The 23,887-nt window shown below is 34.8% G+C and overlaps 1 protein-coding gene across 3 annotated transcripts in view; it reads right to left on the minus strand.

Moving 5' to 3' along the window:
* The window catches only part of NUP58 (nucleoporin 58), a 39,983-nt gene that overhangs the window by 8,889 nt on the left and 7,207 nt on the right, over positions 1 to 23,887 (minus strand). For 2 of the 3 annotated variants that reach the window (XM_036117250.2, XM_036117249.2), the window contains 10 exons: positions 22,097 to 22,246; positions 21,336 to 21,473; positions 18,606 to 18,716; positions 13,960 to 13,984; positions 12,810 to 12,875; positions 12,319 to 12,493; positions 8,476 to 8,555; positions 6,094 to 6,212; positions 5,582 to 5,664; positions 1,774 to 1,975 (listed from right to left, as the gene is read on the minus strand). In XM_036117250.2, the coding sequence (XP_035973143.1) occupies positions 1,774 to 1,975; positions 5,582 to 5,664; positions 6,094 to 6,212; positions 8,476 to 8,555; positions 12,319 to 12,493; positions 12,810 to 12,875; positions 13,960 to 13,984; positions 18,606 to 18,716; positions 21,336 to 21,473; positions 22,097 to 22,246 (1,149 nt within the window). The remainder of the gene's footprint in view (positions 1 to 1,773; positions 1,976 to 5,581; positions 5,665 to 6,093; positions 6,213 to 8,475; positions 8,556 to 12,318; positions 12,494 to 12,809; positions 12,876 to 13,959; positions 13,985 to 18,605; positions 18,717 to 21,335; positions 21,474 to 22,096; positions 22,247 to 23,887) is intronic. The other variant, XM_078070552.1, reaches the window with a different exon arrangement.

Here is a 23,887-nt window from a genome sequence, read left to right on the forward strand (position 1 = left end):
AAATCAAGCTAACATTCTCCACCACGACGGAGAGCAAACACCATACTCAACTCATATTGTTTACCTTTGTATCCTCGGAGCCTAGCACATAGTAGGCACTCATATGTACAGAACGAACTTATATCTTCATATGTCCATGAGCCCAAAATGCATGACCTCTCAAGACTGTCTACATAAGAGAACTAAAAACAACAATGCTGACAAGTGGTTTTGCTTCAAATTTAGTTGTATACCACAGAACATAATTCATTTATACCATGACATTTTAAGTAACTGACCTTTCTCAAGTTGTATTTATTAAAATGGAAATCCTTTATATTTTAAAGAATACTTAACCAAAACCCATGCTTATCTGATCTATTGTAAGATTAATATTGGCTCTAAAAAAGTAAATTGGTATTATGTTGGTTTGATTAGCTGGTTAAATAATCAGGAGAACTGATAATCACTAATTATGGGACTGATTCCTATACTGACTTGATAGGAATCAGCCACATAATGACTTTTTTTCCCTCCATAACTTGAGAATGGAATTCTACACTCCAGCCAGCTAGAGAACTACTACAGAGTGCCACTGTGAGCCACTATTCACACGGGTCCAGCCATGGAATGTGGACGATTTGGCATAAACCAATCATTAGCCATTCACTGATGGTAAGTCAATTCTGTCATCTCCAAATGTGAAGAATAATTTTTAAACTGCCGGTACTGAAAACCAGAGAATGCTTCCCTAGTAGAGGCAGCCTGAATGCAATCTAGATATGCCTGTGTTTTACTCTTTTTGTACTATAATTTACTACTGGACTATATGGAACTCTCAGAAAGACACATGCTATAGGAATAAGCATTACTCAAAAATTTATGAATGAGTAAAGTAAAAAATCAATATCCATTAAGACTACATTTTCTATGTCATACTTCAAGCCTGACAAAAAAAGAGACTGCAGAAGTAAAGACAATAATTTCCAAAAGACACAGGACCAAACTCCACATTGCAGAACTAGACTACAAAAATGTTTCTCTTGTTAGAAGTGGAATTAAACCAAGGACTAAAATTATCTGCTTTCCAGTATCTCACCAATTATTTTCATCATCTGCCCAGCTTCCCAGTTCATACTTCTTAATGTGCAATCCAGAACATCTCAAAACATCTTTTTCCTGCTCTTGCTACTGTTCTGTTCATTCTGAAAAGGTACAAATAATTCTAGCATGTACTTTCTTCCAAATTTGGTTAAGAGGACCTGTACTCTGTTTCCAGTCATTATGCATAAAAACAAACAAGTGATCTTCAACACACCTTCACTCATAACAATGTACTTCATCCTAAATGTGGGTAACTCTGTAATCACTATGTATGAGGAAATGAGAATGCACCATCTATCAGTATCATATATGAAAAATGCAATGTATGGCTGGATTATCTCTGACTTTAAAACAATAAATGATACAATCACGATTTTAGAATCTAATATTCTTAAATGTAATTCGGTAGTGAAACACCATGTTCTAAAGGGCATTTATAGCAATACAGCAAATAACATTAAGTAATTCACAATATTCAATATCCAATTGATGTATAATTATTGCTAAGACTACCCTGCATTTTTTTATCAGGTATGTTTATAATTGTGTCCATCACAATTTTTAGATTGTATTGGAACAGCTACTCATAGAAATTTCTTCAGTGCTAACACAAAAGGAAGACTTAGAAAAATGCACATCAATGTTCTGCATTTGAACAGTAAGTAAGCTATAACTTGAATGCATTCAGACCTGTAGCAGGCTGTTGCTGCTGTGTAAGTGTTGCAGCCATGGCAACGGCTGCTGCATTTGGCATGCTGCTGAAAGGGGTGGGTCCAGTAGTAACTCTGGGTGCATTCTGCCACTTCTTGGCTTCTGCTCGCCTGGCTTCAAACACATCTACAGCATCTCCCAAGAACATTTTCCTATAGCCAAGGTACTGTTCTTTTAGCACCTAAACAAAAGAAAAAAGAGACAGTTAATAAGTTCTTTGTTGACTTTGGAAATATATGAATAATCTAACTAGGAAATAAGTAAGCAGACAGAGGAAAGACACTGCCAATATTACACATTCGCCCTAAGGTGCAAATCAAAGGCATGGTGTGGGAAGTGATACATGCAAGCTCTGTTACTCTCTTAAGTATTTTCTTCCCTATTTTTGTCATGTCTTTACAATAAACTGCCTAAAATATTCTGGCTCCATGACGCCCTCTTTAAAACAAGTTAGCAAAGCTTTTAAACAAGCAAAGTAATATCTAAAATTCCATTTTCAATATTCCAGTTTTTCACGTTTCCCCCTCCAACACCCAACCTTTTGATAACTTTTACATTCAAAAGGCTAAAAACTAGTAAATGCCTTCTTTAAAAGGCCTGGGTGACACGGGTTAAAATAAGAGGTTACCTTAGCAGAGAGAGGTTGGAGGGTATAAAGAGAACTTTTACTTTATCAATATTATTTGACTATTTTATAGTGAGAATGACTCATGTTGAGCTTGTGTCACCACACCAGGGGGGTGGGGATAGTGAGCTTATAATTTCAGATTAAGAAAGGAAAATTACCAAGTTCATAAAGTGGACTGGTTCAAGCAGTGCAACATCTGCCCTGATTAAGGCCATTAACGGGAGCGATTCTACTTCACATCAGAATTACTAAATACTTTCATTAAAGGTTTAATCTAATTTGGATCAGTTTCAAACAACTTTTTGAAGAGATGTAGAATTTTCAGATTTCCTACCATTCTCAGCAGAAATTAGTAAGTACTAGCCTTTTTGGTCTTAACATGTAGAGCATTTAGAAATCTATTATTTACAGTATTTAAAAGTTATCATCCTCCTGTGTGGACATCAGTATTTGATGTTCCAGTTCCAAACTTCCCTACCTCTACAATGTATTGAAGCAGGCCTGCCAAAAACTGAAAACTATGGGAAATCCAGTCAGAAGTAGGGTATGTGATATCAGAAGAATGAATTTTATTAAAATTGATCTCCCCCTAATCCATCCTCCCTTTTCTCTGTGCAACTGTGCAATTATATGCACATACCCATGCAATGTTTGGCATCAACGGCCCATAAATTTTAGTCCTACTTCAGGTATTAGAAAATAAAGACCTGCCTTAGAGACTTGAAAGACAACTGGTTTAAGGAAAGGAAAAAAAAACAAAAAAAACTGACCTCAGCCATGATTTATATAATTACTGATACAATGTCCAATTTTGTTAATGTCCGTGAAGACTGGCTGGCTCAGGTAGTTTAAGCCTGTTTCAGCAGATTATCGCATGAAAAACAATACACAAGAAACAAAAATAAAAAAAACCCACCTCTTGTGAGATTTCTATAAGTAAGTAAATCTCGAAACTATAGTTTGCTCACTAAAAACAGCTGAAAATAAATGGCAACACAGCACATCTGCTCACAGAACATCCTTTGGTTCTTAGGAATGTGCATTACAAAAAAAAGAGTAGGTCAAATTGTCATGTCAAGTTTATCCAACATGATCAGAGGTGATTTTGTGTGAATCTGTCTCACTGTTTTATGGTCATGTTACTGAAAAGGGTAGTCTTCAAACCAGAGAGGAGAAACTGCCATTGAAAAAGCATGTATACTTACAAATGACATGTCTGGAATTTGCTTTAAAATATTCCAGGGGGAAAAAGCATCTCTGTGTGGAAAACTGATAAAGCAAGACCAGCAGAATCTTGATAATGATTGAAGCTGAGTGGTGAGTAGCTGGGCATTCATTACAATAGTGCCCTACTTTCTGTGTGTGTGTATCTGAAAACTTTCACAATAAAAAATAAGAAAAAAAAAAAATCTGTACAACACAGACTTCAAAGTATCAACAGGGAATCATCTTTAGCCCTTTAAAAAACTAAAGTAATATTTATTACAGACCTATACATTTCAAGAAAATTCGATAAAAATTCCTTCTTTAAAACTAAATTATCTAAGCGCCATCTTTCACGTGGGCAGAAGAAGTTGCTGTTTAGTTTTCGTTTCCTCGTGGGACGCCGCAGAAATGTCTTCTGTGCTGTTTCTGAGCTGGAGTTGAGGACTTGTTGATTACCTCCCATTTACCAGGATCACAGCAAATTAGATTTAACTGTGACTGGCATGCGAACTATCTGACGTCAGACATGGATGAGGAATATTGCTATATAAACCACAAGCTACTGTGAATAATGCTACTATTAACATGGCTGTACAAATATCTCCTTGAGACCCTGCTTTCAACTCTCCTGGGTATATACCAGAAGTGGAATTGCTGGATCATATGAGACTGGACAAAGACTCAGAGGAGTCTCCTGATCCCGGGACCCAACCGTGAAGCAGAGGCTCTCTGATTTCATTGCATAATGACAAAGACACAGTTTTACAGGCTGAAACCAAATCACTGGGATAGAGGTAGCGTGCAAAATTGCCGGGAGGGAAAGTTGCAGGGAAGGGAAGGAGACCCTGGAGAGAATGGGGACAGATGTGAGAGCTGAAGTAGAGGACAAGACAAGGGGGGTTCCAAACTATGGCAGGGGCGCCAGAATGGGGGAAAGCAGGAGGAGAATATAAACCCCAACTATTGCACAGTTTTATGAACAATGTACTGATGTATAGTGTTTCTAGCCCTCTCATCAACTTAATTCAAGGCAAAGGTCTCAAGGATGGAATGTTGGAATTATAGAACTGTGCCCAGTAAACAAGAAGTCAAAATCCATGGTTTTTCTCATTACATAAAATTGTCATATTAAAGTTACAAATGTTATCTCCAAAAAAAAAAAAAAAACTAAATTATCTAAAAATTTTGGTTTGGAATTTTAAATATATTAAAGCAAAGGTCCAAAGTATGCTCATTTCAAACATGGTATAATTTAAATGGTTAACTTTTTAAAAAATCTATTACTATGCACCAGATTAAAATAAAAATGAAAATAATGGTAATCTCAAACTGTATTCTACGTAGTTACTAATTTATTTAGACTCAGGTTTGGATACTTTGAATTTTAAAGGTTTTTCTGACTATATAACTCCAAAAAAGAATTTAATTATATTTGCCTAACTAGCTGGAAAAAGTATACTTACATTTAACATTTCACTTAAATTTTAAAAACTAACATTACACAAGATACAAAATATTCAGTGACAAATTATTTTATTTATATTATTTAATAAACACAAATAGCTCCCTGTATTTAGAAGGGAAAAATGTAAGCATTTGATGACCAATAAGTATTTAAAACATACGTAAAATTAAAGCAGTGCAAAATGATTTTGCTACTAAGAATGTTTATTTTCTGTAGTACTGCTTATAGTGGTAGAGATGGAAACAACCTAAATGTCCAACAAAAGAGGCCTGGTTAAGGAAACTATGCATGTATATACAATGAAATCCTATATAACTACTAAAAATGATGCTGAAGAAATATACATATTAATGCAGAAAGTTGTTTACATATACTACTGAAAAAAGTTAAAACAGCTGATTGCATAGAATACTTGGATCTTTTTGGAAAAAAAAATAGATCACTTGGGTCTAGATATACAGATATGTGAACTGGTAATGAAAACTTACCTTTACATTTTCATGAATAGACTGAAGTTGTGCAGCTAAAGCTACAAATGTTTGATAAATTTTCTGCATAGCCATTGACAAATCTATAAAAGAAAATTATATTATCACACAAATATCTATGTAACACAATTGGTATTTCTCTATTACTTGAGTCCAATTTTTGGTACAGTTTAAAGCACAGGAGGAAACAACTACATGAATAGTTGCACGAATAATGAGAAGACAGCACAGTGAGCACACTGAGAGCAGGGTGTCTGCATTAGTCATCAGGGGGAAGGGAGGAAGCCCTGAGACTACTGTCCTGGTTAGCATTGTAAGAATTCATAATAAAGCACTTTCTACTTACAGAGAATAAAGATCTAATCAAGGCCTTAAGGAAATTTTCTTATAGCAGCTTAAGACAACTACTAGTAGTTATTCAGAATATCTATTACGTAATGACACCTTAACCTTTCTCACCAAAAAATAGTACTATCAAAAAAAAAAAAAAATCACCACAGAAAGCATGTTACCTTGAGGGGTTATATGTGAGTTATTTGCTTGAGTGGCAAGATGGTTTTCTAGTTCTTCGATCTGCTGTCTGTACTGCTGAAGCTGTACCTCAAACTGCTGAACCAAGACTCTGAAGTAGCTACACAAAAACATTGACAAAGTCAGATCAAAGTTTTAAAAATATTCTTTTCCTTACACTCAAAATACCAAATAAATAAATATATGTCCCCATTTAAGTAGGCCTTTGACTTAGTCTGACGACCTAATGACATAGCACAGATATTATTGAAAGAAAAACTAAGTAAGTTATCAAGGTATCAAAAATAGATGCACATCCTTACTCTAATCATGAAAAATCCCAATTAAGGGATAATCTACAAAATAGCTTTATACTCTTCAAAAGAATCAGGGTCATGAAAGACAAATAAAGACTGAATGCGAGAGAGTAAGGAGAAATAACAACTAAATGCAAAGTGAATAGGATCCTGGAATCAGAAAAGTACACTAGTACAAAACAGATCAGATCCTGGAAAATAAAAAGCACTTTAGTGGCAAAGTCAATAAAATTCAAGTAAATTCTGTAGCTTGGTTAATAATATCGCACCTATGTTAATTTCCTATTCTTGGTGGTTAACGTTAAGGGAAGCAGGGTAAGGGATATAAGGAAATTCTTCGTACTACCATTTTTCAAATTTTCTTAAGGTCTAAAATAAGTTCAATGTAAAAAGTTTTTGTTTTTTTTTAAAAGTGCAATTGTCAATCAGGTTTTACAAGCAAGTACTTAGGGTTCTTATATTTATAATCTAAAAACACTATAGTGTTTACAGAAAAAACATGTAATACTACTACTATTCTGATAAATTTAACTAGAGAATGCCAGAAAGATAAAAGGGACCTTGAATAGCATGCAAAGCCTGCCGAATGTTATTCTGTAAGAAATGGAGAACTATGAAAGCTTTTTGCAGTGGAAAATGACACAATGCACCCATTTTAAAACCAGCTCTGATGGCAGCATGGAGAACAATACAGAGGGATAAAATACTAGAGGAAGTCCAGTGAGGAAGCACAGACCATGCTAATCTGAGTAAGATAAGAGGAGCATTACTGTCTTTGTTAATTTCCTGATTTTGATCATTGAACTATGGCTATGTAACAGAATATTATATTTAAGGAATACACATTGAAGTACTTTAGCATAAAGGACATCATGTCTGCAAATAACTCAAACTGTTCAGGGGGGAAAATATGTATATACATATAGAGAGCAGGGAACAAAACAAATATAGTAAAAATATTAACATGTAAGGAAATTAGATAAAAGATACAATGGAATTCTTTGTTTTATTCTTGAAACTTCCCTATAAGCCTGAAATTATATCATAATAAAAAGTTAAAAGAAAAAATAAAGTGAGGGACCAGGAATCAGATGGACCTATACCACTCACAAGCTCAGGGCTTCACCTCTTCATGCCTCAGGCTCCTCATCTCTAAGAATGGAATAGTAACAGCTGTAAAAGTTTTGTGGAAAATGAGATAAAGTAGGGCGCCTGGGTGGCTCAGTTGGTTAAGCGACTGCCTTCGGCTCAGGTCATGATCCTGGAGTCCCTGGATCGAGTCCCGCATCGGGCTCCCTGCTCGGCAGGGAGTCTGCTTCTCCCTCTGACCCTCCCGACCCTCCCCCCTCTCATGTGCTCTCTCTCTCAGTCTCTCTCTCTCAAATAAATAAATAAAATCTTTAAAAAAAAAAAAAAAAAAAAAAAGAAAATGAGATAAAGTATGTAAAGTGCTAAGCATACCGCTTGGCATATGGTAAGCATCTGATAAATATTAGCTATTATTATCTCTAGCAACACAAAAGGATATAAAGAAAAGAAACAAGATAGAGATCACATGGCAACTACACAAATACACAACCTACATGATGAGACTGCAGGTGGATTTTTTAAATTTTAACTTATCTACATCTTCTAACTGCTGTTCCTGAAAACTTACTACCTATATGAATAAAACTATGCAAATAAGTAAAAGGGTTAAACTATTTCTAGAATGCCTGTTTAAGGAAGGGATGATCATAAAATTATTTTTAAATTAAAAAGTCCTTATTGATAAAAATATAAGTTTCTACTACCTGCAAAATTTAATATAGTGGAATAGGCCCTGTACGTAACAGGCAAATAAACTATAATTGCATAATAGTGGTTAAAAGCTCAGATCTTAGCTGTCACTTACCCTCCAATAAAATGAAGGTAAGAACTGCCTTCTTAGGGTTATTATGAGAATTAAATGGAGAAATACATGTTAAGTGCTTATTAACCCAGGTTTGCTACAGAGTAAACTAAAAATTCTTAGCCTGTGTATTGTACTGTTTTGCTTTCTTAAAGTGAGAAAATCTAGTAACTTACTCAGCAGGAGCTGTGTTTTCATGTTGGAGTCCAGGTGGTGTTTTCTGGGTTCTTAAAGCTATTTCAGCATTCTTTAACTCCTAATAGATCAGAGGATTAAAGAAAAAAAAGACCAGTTAAAAATACCAATTTTCTCTGGACTGAAACTTCAAACAATGCCACTCTTATGCTATGAGAACATGCTATGTTTAACCTGCTTTACAAGCTGCTAAAACCTCTTCCCAAAGAAGACAAAGTACACCTTTAAAAAATTTTATGATAAATTTACAATGAGCTGCTGATCTATTTTAAGAACTATGGACTCAGGGCACCTGGGTGGCTCAGTCGGTTAAACGGCTGCCTTTGGCTCAGGTCATGATCCCAGGGTTCTAGGATCGAGCCTCACCACAGGCTCCTTGCTCAGCAGGGAGCCTCCTTCTCTCTCTGCCTGCCACCCCCCTGCTTGTGCTCTCTCTCTCTCTGACAAATAAATAAAATCTTAAAAAAAAAGAAAAATAACTATGGACTTCTGTAAAATTCATGAAGTTAATTCATCTACAGCAAAAGACTCTGCTATTATTTTAAAATCTTTAATATACAAATACAGAAAATGCTATTTTAAAAAAGCAAGGTAATAGCAATAATAATGTTGAGGCTGATGCAGCAGGAGTTAACATTCTGGCAACTTACTATGTACCAAGCACTATGCTAAAGGCTTTATGTGTACATGGTCCATCCTCAGTAACAACCTTATAATGTATGTGACGTCTCCCTTGATACCAATGAAGAGGGGAACTTACAAGGACAGGAGGTAACTTGTCCAGACCCATGTAGCTGGGACACCTGAGACCTGCATCAAAGCAGCCCCATTTTAAAGCTTACATACCTAACCATTCTTATATTGCCTTCTACTGTTCCTCAATGCCATTCCTCTCTTTTAGCCAGTGGTTTTTCAAGACTGATACTCTGGTTCTACCCCCTTACATCCCACACTGCTATCACCTCACTGATTTTCAACCTCTATTTAAGTTCTTATTTAAAAAAAAAAAAAAAAAAGTACCTTAACTTTATATTCCCTGCAGCAACCTCTTGCACTCATCTTACTGCCAAACTAAGTCTCTAACAGTCTCTATCTGTTCTTTCCACTTCCTTTTCATTCACCTCAGTCTTCCATCCTATCCCACTTTAGGACAAATGCCCTGGAGGGATCTGGACTATTAACTCTGAACCCTGCCTACCTCTTGCCAGGCCCAGACTCATAATCAGTGCTCCTATGATACCTAACTGCTTACAGATCCTCAAACGTGCCTATTTCGTGGCTCCATGCCTCTGCTTGGTATTCTTTCTACCAGCCTGGTGAACACTCATTATATTCAAAATTCAGCACAAAGGTATCCTACTCTGGACAGATGATAAAAGTGCCCACTTGAGTTCTTTGTGCCTCTATCATACCTTGTACCTGGAACATGTTACCCAACTGATTTAACTCATTCTCCCTAGTATATTTTAAGTCTTTTGACCCCAAACACTTCTGTTGAAGTGCTCTGTGTATAACAGATCCTTAAAAATGCTCACTGACTGCATGTAACCTCAACAAACCATTGGCACCTACCCTACCCAAAAAGAAGAGATTTAAATTCCTTTCTTATTTAAACTCTTGAGTTATGTAACCAAAAAATGAAGGATTTAAGAGATTTTGCTTTCATAAGATTCTGGTCAATCACAACACTGCTCCTCAGAATTGCCTGCATTTCCCAAAAAGGCTTTCTTTGAAGAAAAGGTTTAAGGGTTAAAAAAGACTGATAACTACTTCACTAAGGGAGTCAGAATATTTTCTCAACTGATAATTCACTAAACTGTAGTAGAGCAATAATTCCTGAATTAGAAATAAGAATCTTAGATCAAATTTCTTTGATATCACCTAAAAAATTTTCTAAACTCGACTTAGATGACTTTTTCCTTACAGAAACTTTGACTCATCCTCTTCTTCATTTGCCACCTTTATACTCTACCCAATCTTTTAGTATCTTTGGGGTTGGGTCTTTATCTCTGCAAGACTATTAACAAGTCTGATACATAAAAGGTATTCTATAAATATTTATGAATGGAATCATCCAGTGCTAGAGTTACAATGGATCCCATTATAGCATTCATTTCTCTTTTTCTTGAGTTTGCTTCCTCTACTACTGTGCTAATGACCCTTCCCATATAATTTATATAATTTCATATATCTCACATATGAAATTTATAATTTCATGTAATGTTTAATCAGAGTCTAAACATTGTCCACTGTCTAAAAGCGTAACTAACATTTCCTTCCTCCTAGAAAGATGATACATACATATCTGATGATGTATACAGAACGATAAGTGGAAAAAAAACATGGGAGAATATCTTAATCATATTTAACTAAAGAGTTTGTAGGCAACCAGGAAATCTGAAAGCAGACAATAAAGGCTTTGAATTCCTTTTAAACATCATAGTTTAGAATAGCTACTTTAGTAACACATTTTTATTAAAAATATCACAAAGTATTCTCTAATAGTTGACTTGAGGACACATAAGCACATACAAACTTCCAATTTTAAATCAAATAAGTCCTGGGGATTTAATGTACAGCATGGTGACTATAGTTAATAATACTGTATTGTATATTTGCAAGTTGCTAAGAGGGTAGATCATGAAAGTTCTCATCTCAAGGGGAAAAATTTTTTTAACTAAGTATGGTGGTAGATGTTAACCAGATTTGTTGTGGTCATTTTGCAATATATACAAATATTGAATCATTACATTGCACACCTAAAACTAATATAGTTTTATATGTAAATCATATTTCAATAAAAAAGGATATATGAGCACCTTTAAAATTTTTACTTAAATTATTATCACTTTATGAAGAGCATAGCACTCTGATAAGCCCATGTTTTAAAAAGGCATATAACAGGGGCGTCTGGGTGGCACACTTATCATGAGATCAAGCCCCACATTGGGCGCCCTGCTGAGTATGGAGTCTGCTGGAGATTCTCTCCCCCTCTCCCTCTGCCCCTCCTGCTGGTAAGCGTGCACCCTCTCTCTCTCGTTTGCTCTAAAATAAATAAATTTTTAAAAAGGCATATCACATAAAGTTCATTAATAGATGAGGGAAAACTCTAGGGAAAGATTTCTAGACTGCCACAATCAGATCAAGCATATTTTATAACTGTGAAATATAAAACAAATCATCTACCATCAATCTTCCCCAACAATGTAGATAAGAACTATGTACTATATATTTTAAATATATTATACCATAGAAACAAAAAACAAGTACACATGAGTGACAAAAAACATGAGCCTCATTAACATTTTTAACTAAGACATAAGACTAGTAAGTCATCAGAATTATTTATAAAGCACGATACAGTTTTTATTTAATCGCTGACAGATTTTTAAAAACATATTTTTCTGCCCAGCTTGTATAATATAGCAATTTAGCCAGCAGGCACTCTTAGGAAGCAAACTAGTTAAGAGTATCACCTCTAGAGTTGGATTACCAGGGTCTGAATCCAAGGTCTTCCATTTATTAACAAAGCTCTCTGCCCATTTTCTTATTTATATAGATAAGATAAGAGTGCCTACCTCATAGACCTGTCATGAAAACTAAACTGGACTAATAAATATAAACTGCTTAAAATACTGCCTCATAAATAGCAAGTACTCAATACAAACTAGTAACTACTATTATTAAAGCAACTTAAAAGTACACAAGCTATATGGTTTTCTTATAGTATATCTGTATCAAGTCTTATAGTCTATAAAAGAATGATTTCCACTTACATAAAACAAAACAAAACTCTACAATAAAATGACTGTAATTTAGTTTACCTGGGCAGTTTCTATTTTCAACTTGTCAATATTGAGGGTGTTTCTCTGTAATCCACTGGCAGCCAGTGACAGAAGCTGCTTCAGAGCTTTAATATCTTCTTGTACTTTAAGCATGGCTTTTGAAGACATTCTACTAATTTCTTCTTGTACCTGCTTTTGTTCCTTCACAAATTTCCTAAGAAGATATATAAAACTGACTTAAAAAAATACACTTTTGGTTTCCTACAGGAAAAAAGTACATTTACAACAGGTTGGTCAGAGTCCTAGTGTTTTAAGAAGGAAATATTAAAAATTCATCTACAGTTCACATGCTTTTTTCAGAATGACAGTAAAAAAATTTTAATTCCTATTATTCTGCTTTCTCTCCGTTTATAAAAATATTAAAATTTTTACCCAAGTTAAAATGTTTAAGAGGAAGAAGAGATGTTCCCCCTAAAATTTATTCTAACATTCTTCAACATGATTTATCTAATTATATTTTACACACTTACTGGAGATTTTCAACATCCTGGCAGATGACAGGAGGTAGATTTTCATCCTTCAGTGCTTTACTATCCCTAAGAAAAATGCCACAGATGTATTAAAGCCATTGAGATTATAAAAAGCTAACAGCTGAGTTCCACTAAAGTATGTGTTAAAGCGGAGGAAATAAAGCAAATATTGCCCATTTATAGCTTTCATGGTTGATTTCAAATCTCTTTATAAAAAACCGTAAGTTTCCTGACCTTTAAAGTAACTTTACCACTTCATCTGACAGGGAGATTTCTTTTCTAAAAAGACTGGCATCTATTGTTAAGTACACATAAATGCATCTGACCAAATGTTTAAGAAAAAAATTAGAAAATACAACAGATTAGATTAAATATTGAACTAAGTTCCCCTGGCTCAAAAATTCTGACTGACCTTTTATTCAGTTTAAAAATATTAAAGCATTCATTAAAGAAAGTCTACAAAACTTCTCATAATGAGATGCTCACTATATTTTAATAATTTCAATTTGTTCTTCAACAAAATAAAAACTAGGAATAGGCTAAGGGAATCATAAATATTTAATGAGGATAGGAATAGGTGAAATTTGGCATGCTGTAATGTAATTATGAGTTAAATTTCAGTCACACATCTGCTACTACTTCCTTGATACAACCCTAAGCAAACCTCAATCTCTTCCAGCTTTCTCATTTATGTAATAGGGCTAAAATATACACAAGATGTTTTGGAGGCATGAACTCGATCATTTATTTACAAATGTTTTATTTAATGTAATACAAATTAGGTGAGAAAATATAAGTGGTAGTAAAAATAGTGATCTTCAAACATATATGATGTATATGGAGGCTTTTCTCCCTCTTCATCATAAGAAAATAAATGGTACTGGTATAGTAATTTACATATAAAAGGTATATATATGTAAAATTGAGCATAAAGTATTCTACAAAGAATTGGTTATAAATTTTCCTAATAATTAAAAATTAAAGATTTGACCTTCCAAAATCTTTGCATATGTTTATTATTTTATTTTAGACAAAAACTGATTAAAAGAATTTTTCTTCTAAATGCCTATATGGTTTCATTTACTTCCAACGATACCACTTGCCTATAAATTAACAAATAAAATTCTTCAATTAAAAATTGCAAACTTACTCTGGTCTTGTTCCTGTTTTATCACCTAGAAAATTCAAGAAGCTTCATGTAAGAACAGGTCATTTAACAATGTATTCCAAATTCAAGTTTTAATTTAACACAAACTAGGGTATAAATAGAAACTGCTAAGCATTTTTTAGACTGCCTCTTATACATCATGTGAGGTCATAAGTTGTCATAAACTCCAAACAAAACATGTTATGGAGACATGTTTGTGTACATATAAATAGACAGTTATGTAGCTGATTTGTATCTATTTCTTTAAAGGCAAGAATCTTCCTCTTTCAACTATCTTCCATGAAAAAGATTCTTGCTTAGCGCAGTTTAACTCCTGAGAGTTTTACTTGATGCTTTCTTAGGTTCTATCAGTTTACAATACTAAAATATGTCAGATTACCTGGACGTCTCTAAATATTTTACAAAAGCAGCAATTTTTTTTAAAGATGAAGTTATTAATGTGTGCAGATATATCAACTACTTTCTCACTAACACCTATTTAGTGGTTATCATTAACAGTATACGTCTAAAAGTAGAAAAGAAAAATTTTCCGTCAGCAAAATGCAGTGACTCCCTTTCTCCTTTTCCAAAATTTATTTCACACTACAAAATAAGACCTGCTTAATTAAGAAAATACAGGAACACACAAAACTTCATCCCACCAGAGAACCTTAATGGTTCCTCTTATAACCTATTTCTGCACTTACACACACATTTTTAAAAGCAATCAGGATGATTATAAGTTATGCTAACATATTTTCTCAGCATGTTGTAATTAAGTCTTTTCCAAGTCACGTAACATTATTTAAATGACCACAGAATACTGATGACATAGCTGTATCAGAACCTTTATGTCCAACCCTCTTCTTAACATATGAGCATTCACTATATAAACAATGCTGCTATAGTCAATGTCTTTATCTCCAAATACTTGTGCATGACTTTATTTGTATTCCAAAAAAAGAGGAATTTATAGGTCAAAGATTACATCAGGGAACGCCTCTGACATCAAACTGATCCTTTAAAACAATTGTTCCACTTTATCTTCCCACCTACTATGAGTAAGAGTACTTTTTCCACCACACCCTCAACAACAATGAATATTTTTTTAAAACAATCACTGCCAGTATATAGGTGAAAAATGCCACTTCATTATAATCTAAATTCGTATTTCTGACAGTACTAAGTAAAACATTTCAAATGTTACTTAGACAAGTACATTTCTCCTTTAGTGAACGGCCTATTCAGGCTATTTGTACATCTTTGAGGTATGCTTCTCACTGACTTCTAAGAGCTATTTCAACATTATGCATATTAATTCTTTGTCTCATATATATATTTCATGTGTCTATTTCTAAAATCAGACCCTAATTTTAAGACACATCTCAATTTCAGAGGTTAAAATGTGAAAAAATAAGCATCTAGAAATCAAGTATTTTTCTTCCAATTTGTCATTTACCTTTTGCCTTTGTCCATGGGGTTTCTTTTGTTTACCTCTTTAATCTAACTATAATTTATTTCTCCATATTTTGTATTTCACTGATTCTAAGATCTTTCTCTTTCATAGTTTAACATTTCTGAAATTGGTACCCATGTTCTACAGATGGGGGTCTTTGATTGGATGAGACACAGTTAATATAAAGTAGGAATTTAATTTTTTTTCCAAATAGTTCAACTTTTTTATTCATTAATGTACTATTTTGCTCTTTCCTTGATATTCCATTTTTATTATATTCACAGAAGTTTATACAGACAAACCTGTGTACATAAAACTTAGGCCTGTTTTTAGTCTCCCGTGGGCCCTGACTAGTCTATCTAGCTTTGCATCTGTAATACCTGTGGACTGCTCTAAAAGCTCCCTAACAGCACTCTGTAACTGTTCTTGCCCTCCTTCACATTATCTTCCACATGGCTGCCAGAATGCTCTTCTTCAAAAATGTATCTCAGAGCGCCTGGGCGGCTCAGATGGTTAAGCGTCTGCCTTCGGCTCAGGTCGTGATCCCGGGGTCCTGGGATCAAGTCCCGCGTTGGGCTCCCTGCTCAGCGGGGAGCCTGTTTCTCCCTCTGCCTCTGCCACTCTGTCTCTGACTCTCATGAATAAATAAGTAAATAAATAATCTTAAAAAATAAATAAATAAAAACGTATCTCATGTCACATTATCCACATCAAAACCCTAGCAGGTCTCAACTGTCCTCCATGTAATTACAAAACTCCTTAAAGTGGCACACACGGCCCTTCCCTTTATGATGTCTGGAATCTGATCTTCCCGTGCTGTAGCTCGCTGGTCTTCCAGCAGTTCTTCAAAAGAGTAAAGATCATCCTCATCTCTAGATCTTGCTCTATGCTGCCCCCACTTACAGAACATTGCTTCCTACCACTCTTCATCTATTAAACCCAATACTGTAGGTCCAGGCTAACTGATATAGCTACTAGAGAAACAGAGAAATCCTTTACATCAAAAAAAGAATCCCTTGACATGTATAGCAGGTTAAATGGAACTGATGTGGTACATCAGGTCATGTATATTTATTCTACATATTCCTTTTGTTCAACTCTAAGGTATAACATGAGAGGAAGACAATGGGGGAAGGCGGGGGGGAAAAAGAGGGGAGATTAACTCCTTATATTTCTCTTACTCCTTTGCCTCAATCAGCTCTTTCACATAGAACCTAAATGCAATTACAATAAAAAGAGAAACAGTTTCATAATTAAAATCAAAGTAGTTGGAGGGTACCAAACTGCTCCAGCTGAGTAAAAAAATAAGCTGCTAAAACATCTAAGATAATTTTTCTAATTTTGAAGTTGCTACAAAGAAAACTAAGTAAAAACAAGAGATAGACCCCTATGTTTAAAAATCAGTCAATTTTCATTCAAATAAAAATAATCCCAAATTTTCTAAGTTTAAAAGGATTTTAGGATAGCCAACTTTTAAAACAGTACTTCACCCTAGAATAGTATCTCTATATAATAAAAACCATGTCCAAAACAAAAAATTCTTACATAGATACATGGACACGGCATATTTTACACCTTCATCTATTACCTCATTCTAAGTTCTTCAGAGGGGTTCAATGCAATATGCATATATATACCCTACTGAAACATGCTTTCACCAGAGGCATAAGAGACATTGCAAGGCAAAACAAAAACTCATGCACAGGGACAACAAAACTAAAACACTTTTTTTTTTTTCTAAAGATTTTATTTGACAGAGAGAGAGCACAAGCAGGGGGAGCGGCAGAGAGAGAAGAAGCAGGCTCCCCGCTAAGCAGGGAGCCTGATGTGGGACTCGATTCCAGGATACTGGGATCATGACCTGAGCTAAGGGCAGACACTTAACTGACTGAGGCACCCAGGCGTCCCTAAAACACTTTTCAAAATGAATCTAGACTGGCAATTTTTAAAAAGAATATTCAGCATGGCAAGAACATAGCGAGAAGGGCATTTTCATACTGGCTGGTGGGAAATAGATTGGTAAAACCTTTCTGAAAAGTGATTTCACAATATATACCAAGGGTCTCCAAAACTGTCCCTTTCTTTAAGCCAATGATTCAGTTTCTAGGTATTTGTCTTGAAAAAATAACCAAAAATATGAATGAAAATTTATAATAAAAGCAAACACCTAGACAGCATCTACTATGTGCCTGGCTCTGCTGAAGTCTTATAATTAGTAATCCTCAGACCAACACTGTCAAGTAGGTACTATTATTTTCCCCCACTTTACATAAAGAAACTAACGCACAGAAGGATAAATAACTTGAATAAGGTCACAGAGCTTGTAAATAGTTGGGGGGATTTGAAACCAGATGATTTCAGCTCAAGTCTATACCCTTAAACTACAATACTATTTTGCCTCTTTCTATAAAGATGCTCAATATGTTGAGCTTCTACTTCCTAGAATAAATGAACTGAAAACAAACACTAACAATAGAATGATGGTTGATTAATGATATATCAATTCATAATGCTGATATTAAGCAGCAGTAGAATACCCCTAAAAGAATTACTGAACTGACAAATACTTGTGATATAATCACGAGAAAGAACAGATTACAAAGCAATACAGTTGACCTTTGAACAATGCAGGGATTAGGGGTCCCAACCCCCCAGGCAGTTGAAAATCCGTGCATAATTTTTGATTCCCCAAAATCTTTACTAATAGCTTACTGCTGACCAGAAATTGTACTGATAATATAAAGTCAATTAACACACATATGTACTATTGGTATATGTACTATATACTGCATTCTTACAATAAAATAAGATAGAGAAAAGAAAATGTTTTAAGAAAATCATAAGGAAAACACATTTATAGTATTCCACTGTTATTTATTGGAAAAAATCCACATATAAGTAGACCTAAACAGTTCAAAGCATGTTGTTCAAGGGTCAACTTGTATACCCTATATGTGTGCATGATCCCAACTTAAGAATATATATTAATACACACATTAAGATAGCTACATAAGACATACGCACATACAAAACTGTTTTTTACAAAAATAAAATCTTAAACACACAATACACACAAAATTTGTGAAACATAAAGCAAACAAATTTAAAAGTAAAAACTTTACTACTGAATATATAACTAAAAATCTTCCTGACATAGGAATTTAAGTTACTGTTAGAATATAACATTACTTACTCTTTTTATCTGATGAGCTACTAAAATCTATACCACCAAGACCTTCATTGCCTGCAGTTGAAGTAGCTGCTGTGGTTCCCAAAGTCAAGCCTAAAGCATTCTGTCCAAGTCCTACAAATAAGCCAAATATAATTTACAAAGTTCACTGAAAGTCTTTATAATGATTTTCCCTTAATGACCAAAGCTCTCAAATGCTTTTAAGTTGGATCCCGTTTTTCTTCATACTTAAGTAAATAACAAGGAATAAGTCTGGAGTGAGTCAATGGTATATATAGTTTGGATGATGTAATTTTAACTTCTTTACTTTTTAGGTCATTTTTTTAAGTGTAGTTGACACACAATGTCACCACACAATGTCTCATTAGTGTACAACAGTGATTTGACAAGTCTACACATTATGCTATGTTCACAAGTGTCACTACCCCATCTGTCACCATACAACCTTATTATAATAACATTGATTATATTACCTAGGCTATACCTTTCATCCCAGTGACTTACTCATTCCGTAACTGGAAGCCTGTACCACCCCCTTCCCCCTTCACCCATTTTGCCTGTCCTCCCTACCCTTTCTGGCAACCATCAGTTCTCTGTATTTATGGGTCTATCAATTTTTCTTTACTAAAAACATCAGAGCGTATCTGTTAATTCAATAAATGTGAACGTGCTACTTAGTTTTTTTAAACCCTCCTAAAAAAGCAGTTTTAGTTTGTGTATTTTCAGGTGAATACTTCTTGTCTTCCAGTCATGCTTTGGAATTGTATACTTTTAAAATAATCTAATATTGGATGTGTTAATTAACTTGACGGGAATTTACATTGTGCATGTATATATGAAATCATCATGCTCTATACTTTAAGTATCTTACAATTTTACTTCTCAATTATACCTCAATAAAGCTGGTGACAGATAAACAAATAAATAAATAAAATAATCTACTAATGATTTATAAGATTTCAGTATAACATAAAGCAAATAGTTTTACTATTAATGAAATTTAAAGAACTGAGAGTTGGAAGCCTTACAGTTCAAACATCATCAAAATTTTATACTCCTACGTTTTCTTAACAAAACTTTAATGAAAGAAGTAGACTTCATTTATTTAAATTCTACCTCACTGACAAAAGGAACTGAAGGGACTAAACTATAGTTACTCCTAAGTCATTAATGTATGCTTGTGAATCAAGTAGCAAAATTTTAAAAAGACGTGCATTGGTAAATCATCTAAGTCCATGCATTCCCAAGCTGACACAACTGTGGTTCTTTTTGGACAGATGCTATTTACTTTAGAAACAGAGGAAACAGTAGGATGTACTGGATAAGAGCATGGGATAACTGAAAACCGGATTTAAATACTGACAATGTGTGACAAAAAATATAGCTAAATAAAGGTCCATTTTTTTAAAAAAAATCAATGGCATCTTTAGGTTAGCATAACCATAAATCAAGCACTGACGCGTGTCTAGAGCCTAGCAAAAATTAGAACAGGCCTAAAAACTCATTAGCGAGACACAAAAACAATCCTCCACCTCCCCTTTCTGCTATTTTTGTGTTTTGCTCTCATAGGAATCTTGGGGAGAGATGTTTAAATACTCATCCTGCAAAGAACGTATGTTATAGTCATCCAGTGATTTGGTTATTACGAGACATTTTGAATACCCACAAGGTTAGACAATAGTGACAAAGATAAGTATTTGAAAGATCAACGCAAACTTAAATGCTACAAATTTTTACAGATTATCTTCACCATCTCCTTTTTTCCCCTCCCATTGACCAAGAGATTCTTCATTAAATTTAGTATCTGAATAGAGTACATGAAAGAACCGTTTAATAGAAAACACCAGGTCATACTCCTTCATCTTTCCCACACAACCAAGTATTAGACACCTATAGGTGTTCAGTAAAACTTCTGAAATTAAATAGCCATTATAAATGAACATATGTATTATTGGAAATTCTGTGATTTCAACATGTTCAATGTTGAAAAACATGTTTTTCCTAACTCATAAATTGTTAAAGAGAAATTCTTGATGTGATATTGCTATTTGAGATAATCATACAATGTTTTCAAGTCAGAGGAAAGCTTTTCTCACTCTTACATTTTATTACATTATATATAGTATCATGTTTCCTCTATTATTCATTCCCAATATTCAAAACATCCATAGAATCCTTAACATGAGGCTAATTTCAAAATAAGCATGTAATGAAAAATCAAACCAAGATAAAAAATATTAAGTATTCTCTGCCAAGTGAATTGGTACTTTAGTATTTTGCCTGACTATAATAAATTTAATACTTGTGTTCTAAAATGTTGTCTTCAAAGCATGCCAACCCTTTCCTGACGTCTGTAATGGAAAGCCATGCTTAAAACCAGGGCTTAAAAGGTCAAGTTGTTTTACAATGAACTTAGATACTAAATGATCCAAAACTATGCAACTGCCATTTATTAAAAAGGTAAGTTTCTCTAGAATAGTTTACAGGCTCCTTAAACAGGCCCTTCTTTGCTTCTTTATCTAGTCAGTCAATATTGAGAAAGAGAAAAATTTATTTCTACAATATGGCTAAGATGTCCAATTATGTATGAAAAACAGTATTTTATAATTCAGTTTTCATACTAAACAAAAAACATACAGGTTAAAGAGACAAAGTGGTCTGTAAAAGGTCAAAATATAAAGTAAATTTAAATATAAATATTTACTATTTTGGAAAATGAGTATCATCAATTACCTGATGTCGCTGTATTTGAACTCTGGAAAAGCGACCCTCCCAAACCAGCTAAGGCTCCCCCTAAGGAAAGGCTTGTTGATGCAGTGGTAGTTGTGGCTGTTGTTCCACCCAAATTATTTAGGGTAAATCCTGTAGATGCTATAAAAAGTGAAATTGTAAGGCTTTACAAGGAAACATTTCTAAGAACACCAGAGAAAATGCAAAACATTTCCAAAAAAAACAAAAAAAAAAACCCCTCATGTCCATGATAAAATTCGCTCTTAGGAAAAATTACTCACTAAAGATAAAATTATATATACTTAAGAATAAAGACAAATAGTACCTTAAAGCAAAAGCTAGTGACAGAAATAAGAGTTTTGGGTAATACTAGAATGGTATCAGGTAACTGATTCCAGACAGTAATAAAGAGTTTTCAACCCAGGACACCAACTTCGCCTTCAAAAGCCAGGCAAGGTTTAGGCAAACTCTTTATCCTTCCTTGTCACCAAAATGCTCCTTGGATATTAATAGTTTTACATTTTTACCTCTCACCCTATCCCTGCTTTGCTCTGTAAATAGAGACCAGCTTCTAGGATGGCCCCTGCTGCTTTAAAGCCCAATGATGACCTTCACAAATCAGCAATTTTATAGGTCAAAACTGCTGATTAAAATAAAAACTTTCCAAAACTGAAGTTACCTAATAAAGGTGGATACCTATATTCACTAGCCAAAAACAAAATAAAATTCAACCATAAAACGTGACTTTTTGCATTCTGCCTCACCTGCTGGAGTTGATGTCAGAGCAGACGAAAGAGTAAGACCACTAGCTGAGGTAGAAGTAATAGGGAGAGCAAACGGTGTGGCAGATGCGGCAGGTTTAGTGAATCCTAAACTGAAACCTGTTGTAGACGTGGACGTAGTAGCTGGCGTTCCTGTGTCAGACAAACAAACAAACAAACCCTATTTTACCATAACTGTGTATGTATTATACCAGTTTCAATCAGGATCCCTAAAAGTTTGTGATCCTACTTTTGTAGATAGAAGGATATTTGGATATATATGAAAAAGGAAAATATAGAAGTTGGAACCAAATCATGGTGAATACTTAAAAGAGGACCCTATGATTTAAGAAAAGCAAAAGAAAGTCCAATCAATGTGGTAATATTGAAATCCAATTTCAGTTCTATCCCTGGATTTACCTAAAACAACATTTATCCTTCCTTTTCTTTATACTCAGAAAAACATCCCTCCCCTCCAAGGCTATTTAAACCAGCTTTCTCTACTGCTTCCACTTCCTTCTGTGTTTCTGTCAGCTCCTGCTACGCCTTTCAATCTGCTTTTGTCCATCTCCTTCCTCTGTTCACTTCTTAAATGATACTGCCTATGGCTCCAGACCTGCTTCCATACTTCCCAACTGCAGAATTTCCACTAGGGGAATATGGGTCTAAATCTACACCTACCGGAGTCTCCCCTGGTTAGTTCCACCTGGATGTCCCTTCCCTTTGCACCTCGTCTCCCTATACAAAAACGTTCCTAAATCCCCTGCCATGGTCCACTTGGTTGCTCAAGCCAGAAACCATAATCACCCCTGATGTTCCTTCTCTCTCCTGCATTCTATTAGTCACAAATCCTATTGATTCTACTGCAGAAATATCCCTGGATTACAAGCAACCTCAAAACCCTTAGCTCAGGTCATCTCCCTCTCAAGAACAATTACAATAACCTCTTAATTTGTTTTTGTGCTATCAGTCCTTCTAAACTTTAATCTATTCTTCGAATTACTTCAGTTACTTTAAAAATGAGAGAACACCACGAAAAAATAATACCCCGGTGATTCTCCCTGACTGAAGGCTCCCATTAGCTCTATACTATCTCTACACTGGAGTCAAAAGGCGTGGCACCCACATGCTCCTCACACCCCCTCTCCCTACCATTCCCACTTCTGAATCCTAAACTCTAAGAACCAAGTACTTTTCCTATTTCCCTGGATCCCTTTATGATTGGGCCTTTCCACTCCTCCATCAGGAATGATGTTTTCTGCCACCCCAAATAAACTCCTACTCTTATCTTCCTCTGCCTTCCTTGGTGCCTTTCATACATCTGTTAGAGCATTTACCAGATCACACAAGAACATATTACTACACCTGCCAGTCACCTTCACCTCATAACCCACTGAATGCCTTGCTCATGCACTCAGCAGCTGACATCATCAGTACCATCCTCCCCACCAGTACCATCACCACACCAACAGCTAATACTAAATGTTCAAAGCATTATGTATACCTAAGGCCACAGAGTTAGGAAGTAATAGCTACTCAAAAATATTAAATAAAGAAATACATAACGACTTGCATTTTGGCTTCTCCTCAAGGCACTGAGAGAAGCAGCTGCCAGAAATTAAACTTCTGGATTGCCCTTACCACAACCAGAAATTCCTGCCAGAGTACAGTGCTTTGAAATCCTGTATGGGTTCTCCAATCTCAGAAAATAAGAGAATCCAACTGCTTGCCCTTGAAGCCAATCCTGTCCAAAACTCTGGTAGTAAACAGATGTGTTACACCTTCTGCTGGTAA

Source organism: Halichoerus grypus, chromosome 4 (assembly GCF_964656455.1).
Source record: "Halichoerus grypus chromosome 4, mHalGry1.hap1.1, whole genome shotgun sequence".
NCBI classification, from domain to species: domain Eukaryota; kingdom Metazoa; phylum Chordata; class Mammalia; order Carnivora; family Phocidae; genus Halichoerus; species Halichoerus grypus.